At 33.2% G+C, this 13,741-nt stretch overlaps 1 protein-coding gene across 1 annotated transcript in view; it reads right to left on the reverse strand.

Annotated features, from left to right (window-relative positions):
* Positions 1 to 13,741, reverse strand: part of LOC145266993 (neuronal acetylcholine receptor subunit alpha-10-like) — a 790,101-nt gene that overhangs the window by 181,148 nt on the left and 595,212 nt on the right. The window contains exon 3 of the mRNA XM_080122852.1: positions 5,196 to 5,240. Within this exon, the coding sequence (XP_079978978.1) occupies positions 5,196 to 5,240 (45 nt within the window). The remainder of the gene's footprint in view (positions 1 to 5,195; positions 5,241 to 13,741) is intronic.

The following is a 13,741-nucleotide window of genomic DNA, read 5'->3' on the forward strand; positions in this document are numbered from 1 at the left end:
TATATATTTATTAGCAACTCATCGTAGAAGTGCAACATACATGATTGTACACACGTTAGCGATAAACAGATAAATTGTTACATAGAGACAGACTATGCAACAGCGGCTCCAGGGGAGCATTGTCTGAAGATAGAGGCTTCAATCTTACCCAGGCAAACCAGCAGATTAGTGGGTCAAAACGTAATGAGACAACAACTATAGAAGGCAGTAATTACTGGAGATAAGTTCCAGAATCTTTGTCCTGTCACAGTTAACCAGTTAAAGAAGGCCAGAGGGTAGGTTGGCCGAAACGTGGCGAAACAACAACAACAACAACAACAACAACAACAACTGTGAAGATGAGAATAATAATGTGGAAAAAGAATAAATGCAGAAGTTATGAAGCCTCATCACATATTATTCCAAAAATCAAAACCAACAAAAACTAGTGATGTAAATATTTCACATTAAAATGAGTGATTGGTACTTATTGTTACGATTACCACTTATATTAGCATGTTGCGAATTAGACTTGCGAATTAGACTAGCATGTTGCACTTAGACACCTTGCGAACTAATAATTTCCGTCATACAATATATTTTAACTGATAATCTTATGTAAGCAACACAGATAGTACTTACCTTAACTGAATTATTTTGTTATGCTAATCAGTTTAACTCAAATTTTGTATAGATTTTGCGAACTAAGTTTTATGTTATCAGCTCAATAGGGATTAATAGGGATAAAAAGTTTTAATATTGAAGAAAAATAAAACACAAATGTAACCGTATTCAACTATGAATTTGGCATAAAGCACGCGTTTAGAGTCCATGATCTTTCTATTTAAAAAGCAAACAACGGAGGTAAGTTTAAAGTTGCAATCAGAAATATGTATGTAATTGAGAAATGATAGCGAAAATGGAGGGAGGCATGGAGAAGCCTAGAGGTTTATACAGAGCACATTCCTATGACTTGCTGTCGCTATTCAACTTTTTACAGATGGTTCAGTTTCGATATGGATATACTCCACCGTGCCGCACTGCGCAGTAGCTGTACTCCAGCGGAACAAAACAACTAGACGCCAGATGGCACACACATACAACGTCTGTGTGACACGTCTACGGAGTTAATGAAAATATGCGCATATTAGAGACAGAAAGAGACATGCATTTGACGTAACATATTTACACAGGGAATTGAACTTGATTGTCTGAACAAGTTCAAATGCGTTTTCTATTGATCAGAGACAATAGACATGGATATTACATTTAGAAATTAGTTAAGAAAGTTCAATATATATATATATATATATATATATATATATATATATATATATATACCTGTCGACGGAAGACATTTTCTTATTCCTACTTTGTTAATGGATGAACAGAAAGGTAATAAAGAATAAAATAAACCAAACATTTTTATTGATTTGAAATTATTAAGCCACGGAAAAAAACTGCATGTGTCTACTTTTGTTTAAGATTTGAATTGAACTCAAATGACAAGCTTACTGTTCTTGTAAATGTAATGTCATTTTACGTTCATAGGCATATAAAACATGATTTCAAATGTCAAATTTATATGCACGATTTAATCGTTTTAAATGTAAGATCTTTTTTTTAATATGGCAGTACGAGCTCGTGTGCAAAAATCAGCAGCAGTAACCGAAGGATAACTGCCCAGCAAAAATATTGGCAACTGTAGCGGTTAAAGCGCGTATACTAATTAACAAGTGTAGACGAGCTTGCCTCACGAATGAAAATGAGAAAATACTTCACATAGTCGAAAGAGAAACAAAGTGCGACCGGGCAATATAGACGTGTGAAAGTCAAAGGCAAGAAAGAGCTGGATGAAGGCGGCGTTGGATGTTGGCGACAGTGACTTTTATAAAAAAAGCACGTGTGTGCGAAAAGACTTTGAAAAAATAATGAAATACGTTGTATTGAAAGAACCACGAATAAATGCATTTCATTTGCAATTTAAAAAAGACGCCGAATCGGATTTATTTTTTTTGTATGTATGTGCCTTCGCGACGATACAAAACGGCGAAGTAGTCCAAGAGAGGTGTGAACTGAAGCGACACAGTTATTAACGGTAATGCCACGTTAAATAACCATTGCTTCAAAATTACACGATCAGCCGTCCTTAAAGAGATTATCCATTCTCTCGCAAAAGTGATATATATATATATATATATATATATATATATATATATATATTTCTGTGGAAATATGTTTTCTTATAATATATACCAATCCTTATTTAAGAAGCTAAATTTAATTACAGAACAATATAGTGAATAAATGACAAAGACTACATCCCAAAGTTCATGATGTTGACCATGTTATAATTTATTCCTTTAACATTTTCAATTCTTGACAGTATCTGTTTCATAGCGCAAAATCGATCACTTAATTATTATGTCAATCAGTGAATCTAGTATGCCCTTAACTCATCAGAAGAAACAGGAACAATCAATCCGCCAAAAGGAAATAAAGTGTGTTTTGACATGATTAAATTCCGAAAATAGGCAGAGAAGCTTTAAGTACCATATAGTTTGCTTACAGTACGTCATTTTGAAATAATAATGGAATTATATTATAATCATACAATTTCAAATACAAAAAGGCAGAAAGTTGTAGATGCTCGAAATCATTGTAAGAGTGAAATATCAACAGCCAAAAGAAATCTTGCTGAAACAATCAGGGAACGCATTGAATAACAAAAGATAAGAACTCGTGATTTCTGGAAAATCCATAATAGTGGTGAATAAAAGGCAATCAGTAATTCCCCCACTGAGCAACAACCAGAAGCAATGGAGAAAACAGAACTGCTTGCCTGGCGATTCGCCTCCAACTCCACCTTAGAGCCAACAAAAAACTCCCAAATATTCCTATGCGGACTGAAGCCACATTAGCTGATGTAAAAATAACCCCTTCTTACGTCAGTGATATCATAAAACAATTTAGACACCTCCAAGGCGTGTGGGCCTGATCTTATCCCTGCTTTACTAAGGTAGAAAGGTGCAGCCGAGCTATCCCCCATACTTTCCAAGCTCTACAATAAATGTCTTGCTGATTCTTGCTTCCCTAGTAGTTAGAAGATAGCCTCTGTGGTACTAGTGGACAACAGTTCTGACTAAGGAACAGGTCCTCTCAATTACCGACCCAGTAGTCTCCCCTCACTCTTCGCTAAAATCTTTCAGATCTAAATTAATCAAGCCCTAGTTCACACCCTCGCAAAAGCAAATCTTCTCTTTGACAAACAGTATGGATTCAGGCAATGTCGTTTTACTGCAGATATTTTAACAGCCATCTCTAAACCTCTTGAGCATGTACTGGATAAGGAGGGGAAGCCAGGGCTGTAGCTCTTGATATATCTAAAGCCATGCATGGAGAATTTTTGCCACATCTGGGCTGGTGCATCTACCACTAGTCTCTCCCTCTTAGATAAAGTTCAAAAAAGAGTTGTCAATCTAATCGGTACACTTTATCAACCAAGCGCCAGCCCCTTTCCCATCGCCGCAATGTTGCATCACTGTGCCTTTTTTACAAATATTTAAAAATATTTATGAAAATGAAATCGTATGATATAACTGGACGTATACTAAATATAATTAGACCCTTCTTAGCCAATAGAAGCATACATGTTGTCATTAACGGACGTGCATCCAAGCAGCATAACATTAATGAGGGAGTGCCTCATGGGTTGATCCTTAGACCATTATCATTCCTGATATTCATAAACGACCTCCGTGATAATATTGTGTCCGAGATGGATATATTTGCTGATGATACTACGCTTTATAATATGCATGATTGAAGGACAGCTGTACATAAATCTAAGACAATGGCAGAATCGTTAGAAAATGACCTCCAGACTATTGTGGAATGGGGCCGCAAACGGATAGTAATATTCAATGCTAGTAAAACTAAGCTGCTCTCCTTTAACAATTACAAGACGCCTCTCCAACCCTCTATATACATGATAAATAGCACCTTACCTGAGAATTCTACCTTCAAACTCCTCGGCATAACTTTTGCAGGCAATATACACTGAAATAACTACATAAAGGGCATTGCAAAGGCTGCTTTAAAGAAAGTGGGTTCTCTCTCTCCAGCAAGAAGACTACTTACACCTGAGAGTATTCTGTACCTCTACAAAGCAACGATTCACCCATGCATGGAGGATTTTTGCCACATCTGGGCTGGTGCATCTACCACTAGTCTCTCCCTCTTAGATAAAGTTCAAAAAAGAGTTGTCAATCTAATCGGTACACTTTATCAACCAAGCGCCAGTCCCTTTCCCATCGCCGTAATGTTGCATCACTCTGCCTTTTTTACAAATATTTAAATGGAACGTATTCTGATGATCTCGTTTCACTTGTGCCCCCTCGACGTACATATCCTCGACAAACCCGCTTAGTAATAAGATCTCACCCCTTCACTGTTGTTGTCCCTAAATGCCAGAAAGCTTTCTATTCTAATAGTTTCTTCCCTCGAACAGCTAGACTTTTGAATTCCCTTCCTACTTCCTGCTTCCCTGGATGTACTGATATGCAGAAGCTTAAATGTAACATAAACAAATATCTTGTTAATCTTTCCTAGACGTGGCCTCACATAGTAGCCCCTTACGTTCAAGTGGCGATATGCTTTGTAAGAGGTGAACATGAGTAAAAAAAAAAAAAAAAATCAATCTATTTCAAAGCCGTTTTCCTTCATCAGGATTATTACTGTGTTTGTCTTCTTGCTTGACTTGTTTACTCAGTAATATTTCTATAACCCAAAGGACTCGTTAACCTCTAGTTTCTACCTTTATCATTTATCTGCATGCTAAAAATGCAGGCGCTTGTTGATGTTCTTCAAAAATCCACTTCATCTATGTATATTTTAATATCCCCCATAGCGTTTGTTTGCTGACTACATATATTTTGCAGTTTGGTAATTCAACTCTTGACACATAGTCTACATTGTCTTTCTGAGTTTTTCGTTCTAACAATTCTACTTCTATTACATCATACTTCTAGTTTCGCAGATCCTCGTAAATTTAAACTGCAGGCCGCACTTAGTGAAAATATATAATAAATTTCTCGCTCGTCTCATTACCAGTTCTAAAAAAAACAGATCTCTTTAGATTCCAGCATACCACGCATATATGCTTCGCTGTAAATATAAGTTAATCATATTACAAATGCAAAATAATATAGACTTACCTGATCGAGCCAGACATTTGTGACTAAAACTTGATTTTTTTCATCCTGAAAGTATATAAACACATGCATATTAACGTCATTAAATACAAAGACTACCTGTTAATTGGAAAATTAAGAGGAAACAGTGGTAATACCCAAAGCTGTGAGAATTACATATTGACTTAATGGAGGAAATTACAGTTGACAACTTGATTGTAATTGTTTAATTTGGAACAATTGTACTCGCACATGATTAGCTTTCAAATGAGAACTACGCATGCGCAAGCGGAAACTGATTTAACATTTGTAACGTTTCAATAAGTACATGTTCATGACTGAACATACTGCTAACGTTAGACATTTTGAGTCTGATGATGAGTATAAATAACTGCATGTTATAAATTTTAAATAAATGTTCACTATGGATGCAATGGGTTTGGCACATGCTTGCTCATTTTAACCTTCATGCCAACAATGTGCACTTACGTGAATATTGAACCATAGTTTGACGCTCGGCAGTAATTACATCAATAAGAATGACCACATAAAGAAATAGGAGTTCGAATATGATGTAAAATATAGGGACATTAATTATTCATCAATTAAAAAAATTTGACGTATAAAAATAATGATTCATTCTTCTGCACCTGATACGAAACGATTATTACTCTAAAAAATAAAAACCTATCATCTTCAAGGCTTTCTTCCCAAGTCTTAAGCATAATCCTGTTTACTTTTTTGATTGCGTAAATGTATTGATCATCGGATTCGAATCGAAATAATTCTTACACTAGTTCAATACTTAACGAATATTTAAATTGGCAGGTCTTCACAAAGTGCTATATCGTAGTCAGATAAAGAAAACATATAATATGAGCTGGATGCCGTAGAACTTCTACACCGTTCTATTATTTTGACACATCACATAAAATATGTTTAGCATTCTATCACATGTTTATATATATATATATATATATATATATATATATATATATATATATATATATACGACAAATATTGAATAATTGGCTAAAAACACTAATTTCTTCACTTTAAACTGGGCAGTTATCTGCAGGGGATCGCTTTTTTCGCCGATATTTTCGAAACTTATCCTCTACTTTCGATTTTCTAGCGTTAATTTACACATACGTCACTTCCTGTTTGATGGTAACAGCAAAGACATCAAGTTTTTCCCCCGCTCTTTTCCTCCTTTGCGGTATTAGTTCGAGCCTGCCTTCCTACTACCACTTTTTTTGCTCAACATACACCTCCAAACACCCGGGCAATGTCGGGCTTAAATGCTAATATATATATATATATATATATATATATATATATATATATATATATATATATATATCATCTTTTGTTAACTATTACGTATAATTATATTCATTCAGATATTTTACATCATTTATACTTGCATAATATTTGCGTAAAAACTTTATAGTAAACACAAAATTGTTTCCATATATATTTATGTATACGTAAATATGTTTGTTTAACAAATTTTACCTACTAAGCTCCTCATAGAGTTTTTGGACTACATACATGAAGCTTCATATATAAGCTATTTGAATCAATGCAAAACTTTATATTTGGGTTTTAGCCCGGAAAAATTTGTGCAAAAGTTTGAAATTTAATTTAAAAAAAAATGAAATTTGCCAGATGAAAACCGAACGCCGGCAATAGGAATGCATAACGTAGTAGCTATTGGTTCATGTTTTAATTTTTAGCACTGCAGTAAAAATCTTTTCATAGGTCATTGACGGCAGAGGCAAAATAAATCGTGAGCTGAACGTTTTGATTTCGATTCTCGGTGGTGGCGCATGAGTCTTTTTTAATACTTTTAAAATCATTAATATAAATTGCATCCTATCTATCTATCTGTCTACCTATATACCTATAAAAGTAAAAAAAAAAAAAGTCTGTCTGTCTTTTCTCTATGGTAGTTAAGGAAGACTATTATACAGAAATGCATTACTTTACATATTCACACTTTTTAATACATACATATGCAGATAACATTATTAACAGTACCTAGGGCCCGAGCAAAGCAGGGCGGAACTGCTAGTCTATCTGTATATCTATTAAGGTGAACGTGTCTGTCTGCCTATGTGTCTGTCTGTGTGTCTGTGTATCTGTCCGACTGTGTACATTTCCCAACGCAATTACTCTGTGAATGTTTAGTCTACAGACTCGAAATTTGGTATACCGGGTACTGAGATTGGGAAAAATCGATTTGCTCTCTTTTCGGCCAGATATTTGGCTGTTAAAAGGTCAAAGTTTAACGATTTGACCATTGAGAACTCCACCAAACCTATCCGCCAATTTTCGGTATGCACACTTGAACTTTTAGATATGGGTTCCTCGGACATGGATCTAACTTAATAACTCGATTTAAGCACAAAACAATAAATTTAAAGGGGTCTCATAGGGGTCAAAGGTATAACACATTAACCCTTTTTTTCTGGTTTTGCTCAGCATACACCTCCAAACACCCGGGCAACGCCGGGCTGAAACGCTAGTATATCTATAAAAGTGAACGTGTCTGTGTGTGTCTATCTGTCTGTGTGTCTGTGTACATTTCCCTACACAATAACTCTATCAATTTTGAGTCTACAGATTCTAATTTGATATACAGGGTACTGAGATTTGGGAAAATCTATCTGATCGGTTTTCGGCTAGAAATTTGGCTGATAAGGAAGGGGTGAAAGTTAATGATTTGGCATTTAAGAACTCTACCAAACCTCTGGACAATTTTTGGTCTAAATACTTGAAATTTTTGATATAGATTCCTTCGACATGGATCTAACTTAATAACTTGATATGATCCCAAAACAATAAATGTTAAGTGGTCATAATAGGGGTCAAAATTAAAAATATTGACCGTTTTCTTTTTTTTTTTTTTTGCTTAGCATGCACCTTCAAATACCCGGACAACGCCGGGCACCCATGCTAATATAATATAAAAGTGAACGTGTCTGTGTGTCTGTGTACATTTCCCTACGCAATAGCTCTGTCAATTTTAAGTTTACAGACTCGAAATTTGATATACAGTGTAGTGAGACTTGGGGAAATCTTTGTAATCTGTTTCCGGCTAGAAATTTTGCTGTTAAGGGGTAAAAGTTCAAGGATTTGACCGTTGAGAACTCTACCAAACTCCTCCGCCAATTTTGGGTATAAAGCATTGAAATTTTAAATATAGGTTCCTTCGATATAGATTTAACTTAATAACTTGATTTGAGCACAAAACAATAAATGTTAAGGGGTCATAATAGGGATGAAAATTTAAAATATTTGACCTCTGTTGTCTCTACTAAATACTCAGAAAATTTCTGGTCTAAACATTTGAAATTTTACATAAATGGTATTCAGAGATAAGGCAAGCTTTTAAATTGATTTGGGTCGAGAATTGAGTTACCAATGTATAAACGTATGTATGTATGTATGTATGTATATATGTATGTTTGCATGTCTGCCTAAAACTTCTGACGAAGGCGTCGGGTTTTTACGAGATAAGTATCGTTTTGAAGGTCAACAAATATCGAAAAATTGGCTAAATACATTCATTTCTTCACCATCAACTGAGCACTTAGAGTAAATCAGTTACTTTTGTTTTTTAATATAACAAAGGCTTATTATAGAAAAAAATTAAATACAATAAAATACTATAAAAAAGAAAAAATGTTCTCGTGTTTAACTAGTTTTACTTATATATATCTAACTAAATAATAAAGTACGCATAAGTGCAATTATAAAACAAGAAAATTAATGATATTTATCATCGACTCATTCATCGCATATATTAATGTCACCTAGTTTTTTCTTTCAATATCCTATGGGCAATCAATGTTCGTTCGAGATAGCTCTTACTCCTAAACAGCGTAATTCTGTTTTTCAGTTCGGCATTATAAGCGTGTTTAACACATTCTTGCATATATAACACGAGTTCTTCTTCATGAGCAGTTTACTTTCCACTCTTTGGAAACTCTAGCGTAAAACGAACTGAGAGGGTTACAAAACAGGTAGGCTAGCGTTTTCCTTTTCTTAATTTTAGTCCTGTATAGAAATATAGAAAATATATTCCCTTTATAGCTGCAGTAATAAAATTCTGCAATTAACCGAAATTATATATATATATATATATATATGTGTGTGTGTGTGTGTGTGTGTTTCTAGCAATATGTTCAGATATAATTGATATATATGGACAGGCATATATAAATGAGACGCAAAGTATCGAAACAAAAACTGATCGACATATTGATGAATAATGTTACCTGATCTATTTATGGATATGTTATGGAATATTGATTGACATGAGAAAAAAGAATAATAACAAATAAGTTGTCGATATCAACAGGAACTAGAGCCGTCTCTTTAATTATTTATCATATTCATTTTCCGTTATTAACAAAAGATTTCAATAATCAAACATATGGTGAATACATGAAAACATCCAAATTTAATCATAACTACAAAAATGTATTGGTATTCGTTGTACATATCTATTGACATGTTAGTCAAAATCTGTGATAGTCAATCAACACGTGAACGACATTGGGCGTTTATTTTATTCTGTATTTCTATAATACAGAACCCCTTAGACGTTTTAGAAGTATACGAGAAATACAACGATTATACGGAGTCGTTGAATACAGCAGTATATTAAAGTAACATATATTTTTCGTTGTAATATAAATTTCTTTTATCCATGTATTATATTTATTACGTAAAAATGTGCACAGGTTTTTACGTTATGTTATTTTAGATCTTGCTTATCTGTTTCGACTAAATAATGTATAGTGAAAACACAGAAAGGAAATTCGGAAAATAAAAAGGAATACGTTATCACCTTGTCCGAACTAGATTAACTCCTCTGCGACACTTTAAATAAGGGGCAACAGAATAAGTTCAGCGTTTTACTACGGGCCACAGAAGGACGGTCCGCTAGAGACTGATCTGCTCTGGCGGGGCGGCTTTGGGAAAGCGGCATGATGTTGAGAGATTCGAAACCGCGCAATAAACTAAGCCAAATAACATCACTGAAGAAAACTTCGAGAACAGGAAAATTTAGAAGTGCGTATACTCAAATCAAACACACACACACACACACACATATATGTATATATATATATATACAGGGTGTCCATAAAGTCGGTGTGCACTTTAAAAAATGTATAACTTTATTTGTCTTTGCAATAGAAATAATCTGTAAAATGGATTTGAAAGAAGTAAATCTATATTTTTAAGCTTTTATTGAAATTTTATTTAACTTTCCACATGCACTCCATCATTAGCAATACAAAGGGTAATACGATTTTGCAGTTCACGAAAAACATTTGCCACATGGCCTTCCAGACCGTGGTTTATCATGGAGAGAGCCTGCCTCTTTAAATTGTTTCATCCATTTAACAATGGTGTTCCGATGAAGCGGTTTTTTATTGTATTCAATTCTAAACTTTCTTTGTACAACAATAATAGATTTCAATTCAGCCAACCAAATGACACAGTTTACTTTTTTCCTCAATTGAAGCCATGAGATCAAATTGATTCTGAAAAACAAAAGAAAATATTTTTTACTTATTTTTTACTTATCTAAAAATTGTTACGAATTTTTTGGTGAAAAATTGTTCAATAACAATACTTAAAACAAGATACATGAAACTTTGTAACATTTTTTACAGATTATTTCTATCGCAAATATGAATAAAATTATGATTTTTTAAAAGTGCACACGAACTTTATGGACACCCCGTATATATATATATATATATATATATATATATATATATATATATATATATATATATACTTTAGAATAAAATTATTAAACAATCAGCTGGTATGGAAACTTGTTACAAGATTTACACAGCATTACTGGCAGAAACATTCTATAAGTATTATCCCACCTAAATTAGAATTGCTCAATATACAAGATAGAGCAAATAAATAAAATTTTAGTGATTCAATGAATTTAAAAATTTATGGCGTGAAATGTTTCAGTTTCATATCAAAGATTTTTATTATTCTATTTAAGACAAAGAATAACTTAGAAATATTTTAACTCCTTATCATATAGGGTTTCGATGTCTAACATCTCTTCAGAAGAGAAAATATTAGAAAATAGCTACAATAGTATACACCTTATTTGCTAAAGTCAGTGAGACATGGAAAATCATAATTAAAAATTGAATGAGTAATTAATAGTGATAGAGCAAGGGAAGTTAAAGAAAAAGTTATAAGATTTACATCCAAATTGCACGGTAAACTCCGAACTGAATTTCCCTGAACGCTTTCACCATTTACCATTATAGTTATTTTTAAATTCATTGAATCACTAAAATTTTATATATATATATGTATATATATATATATATATGTATGTATGTATGTGTGTGTGTGTGTGTGCGCGTGCAAGTGAGAATGTTTGTTTGTGAAGACACTTCCCATGATATATATCAAACGAATTTTTTATCTACGATCTTGAAATTAAGCATATAAGGCATTTAGACACGTGGAATAAAGTGCGGCTAAAGGACTAAATTTAAAAAAAAATTAATACATGGGGGGATCATCGGATTTTTATTTATTTGTCAACTGTTTATATATTTTAAAGATGGCTGTCTAATGCTTACGATAATCGGCATACTGTTTTCAAGTTTTGGTTTCGATCTTAGCTCGAGTAATTTTTTTACATACAAGAAGTGAACTGTTTGAAAAAATAACACATAATACTCGCATGCACATGTCTTGTTTTTTTTCTGTTTTTTTATATCCCATTCTTTAAAAAGGAATACACCGTTACGTTTAATACGCCGAGTATAACTTCTTGTATGTATATAAAATAACAGAAATTAAAATACTCTCTAAATTACAGATTGCATAATACTGCAAAATTTATGTCCATATAAATATTAGTATCAATATTAATAAGCCAATCCCAAACAGATATAGAAGCAAGATATAAAATTCTCTTTCCCTCTCTTCCTCTCTCTCTGTCTTTCTCTCGCTCTCTTTCTCTTCCTCTCTCTCTCTCTCTCTCTCTATATATATATATATATATATATATATACATTTCATGATTCTTTGAGGGGTACAAAATTTATATAATGCAATAATGAAAAGAAGGCAAAAATTCATGATTAAAACCTTTAAAATAAAGTCAACGTTTAAAAAAGTAAACGGGATGATTAGAATTTTTTCTCTTCACCCCTTTAACTTTTTTTTGAATGTTGACTTTATTTTAAAGGTTTTATTCATGAATTTTCGTCTTCCTTTTATGATTGCATTATATATATATATATATATATATATATATATAATGTATATATATATTGTCATATGTTTTCTATAATAATTAAATACCTACAGACACTAGTGGTTCATCCTTTCGGAAATCGGCAGTGCAGGGGTTCATGATTAACACCAGTCAACAGATTCGAACTCAGCAACACGAACCATCTCTGGCTGGTTTAGCAAATACCGTATCCAATCGAATACCATTAACCGCGTGAAATAACGTTGAATTTAAACATTTTAATTTGAAATGTTCTTTGCGTCAGCCACACTGTGATCTAATCGTTATAAGATGATCTGTGCATGAGAGCTAAATTGGCCGACTTGGTTCAACTGAAAGAACTCAACGATAAGAAACGAGTTTCTTCAAGCGGCTGTCATAATCATTTTTTACTATAATAATTAAATACCTACAGACACCAGTGTTTCATCATTTCTGGAACCTTCAGTACAGGGTTTCACGATTAACTCGGCAACATAATATATATATATATATATATATATATATATATATATATAGTCATCTACATACAGTACTGTTTCGCTGTTTCACAGCTCATCATATATGTGTGTGTGTGTGTGTTTGTGTGCGTGTTTGTGTGTGTGAGTGTGTGTATCTCCCCACAACCGCTGGCTTTGACGGAGTTGAGACTAAAATTTGCTACTAAAGTTATAAATAATCTTTAATAATCGCATGGTGAGACTTGATTCCAAACATTTCTCATATGTTATATCTTTCCTCTTTTGGAAATAGGGTACGATTATGAATTCTTCCATCACAAATAATCCTTCTACACTGTTACATCTACTTTATGAATAAAAAAACAGAAAGGGGAATATTAAACATATGAACACTTTTTCATTTAAGATCATTTAAAGCCACAGAAGTAAGTTTCAAATTCAGGGGGAAATCACTTTATATATATATATATATATATATATATATATATATATATATATATATATATATATATATATATAGTCATCCACATACAGTGCGGCTAGACAGGCAACTGCCTCAAGCTAGGACCGAAAACCGACCGCCCAAATAACAGCCAACGCTTCTTACCAATTACGCTATACGGCTGCTCATGTGAGGGTAATGAATAAACGATATTTTGCCATAGTCCAAATGCCTCCGTTCGATTTATTTACACAAAGAGCGTCGCTTAATACGCTAATGTCAGTTTGTGTATCACTTTCCAATATGATCAAACCAACATAGGGAACATTATAGTCATCCACATACAATACTGTTCCGCAGT

The sequence above is a fragment of the Euprymna scolopes genome, chromosome 4 (genome assembly GCF_053919585.1).
Source record: "Euprymna scolopes isolate OS-2025 chromosome 4, ASM5391958v1, whole genome shotgun sequence".
In the NCBI taxonomy this organism is placed as follows: Eukaryota; Metazoa; Mollusca; class Cephalopoda; order Sepiida; family Sepiolidae; genus Euprymna; species Euprymna scolopes.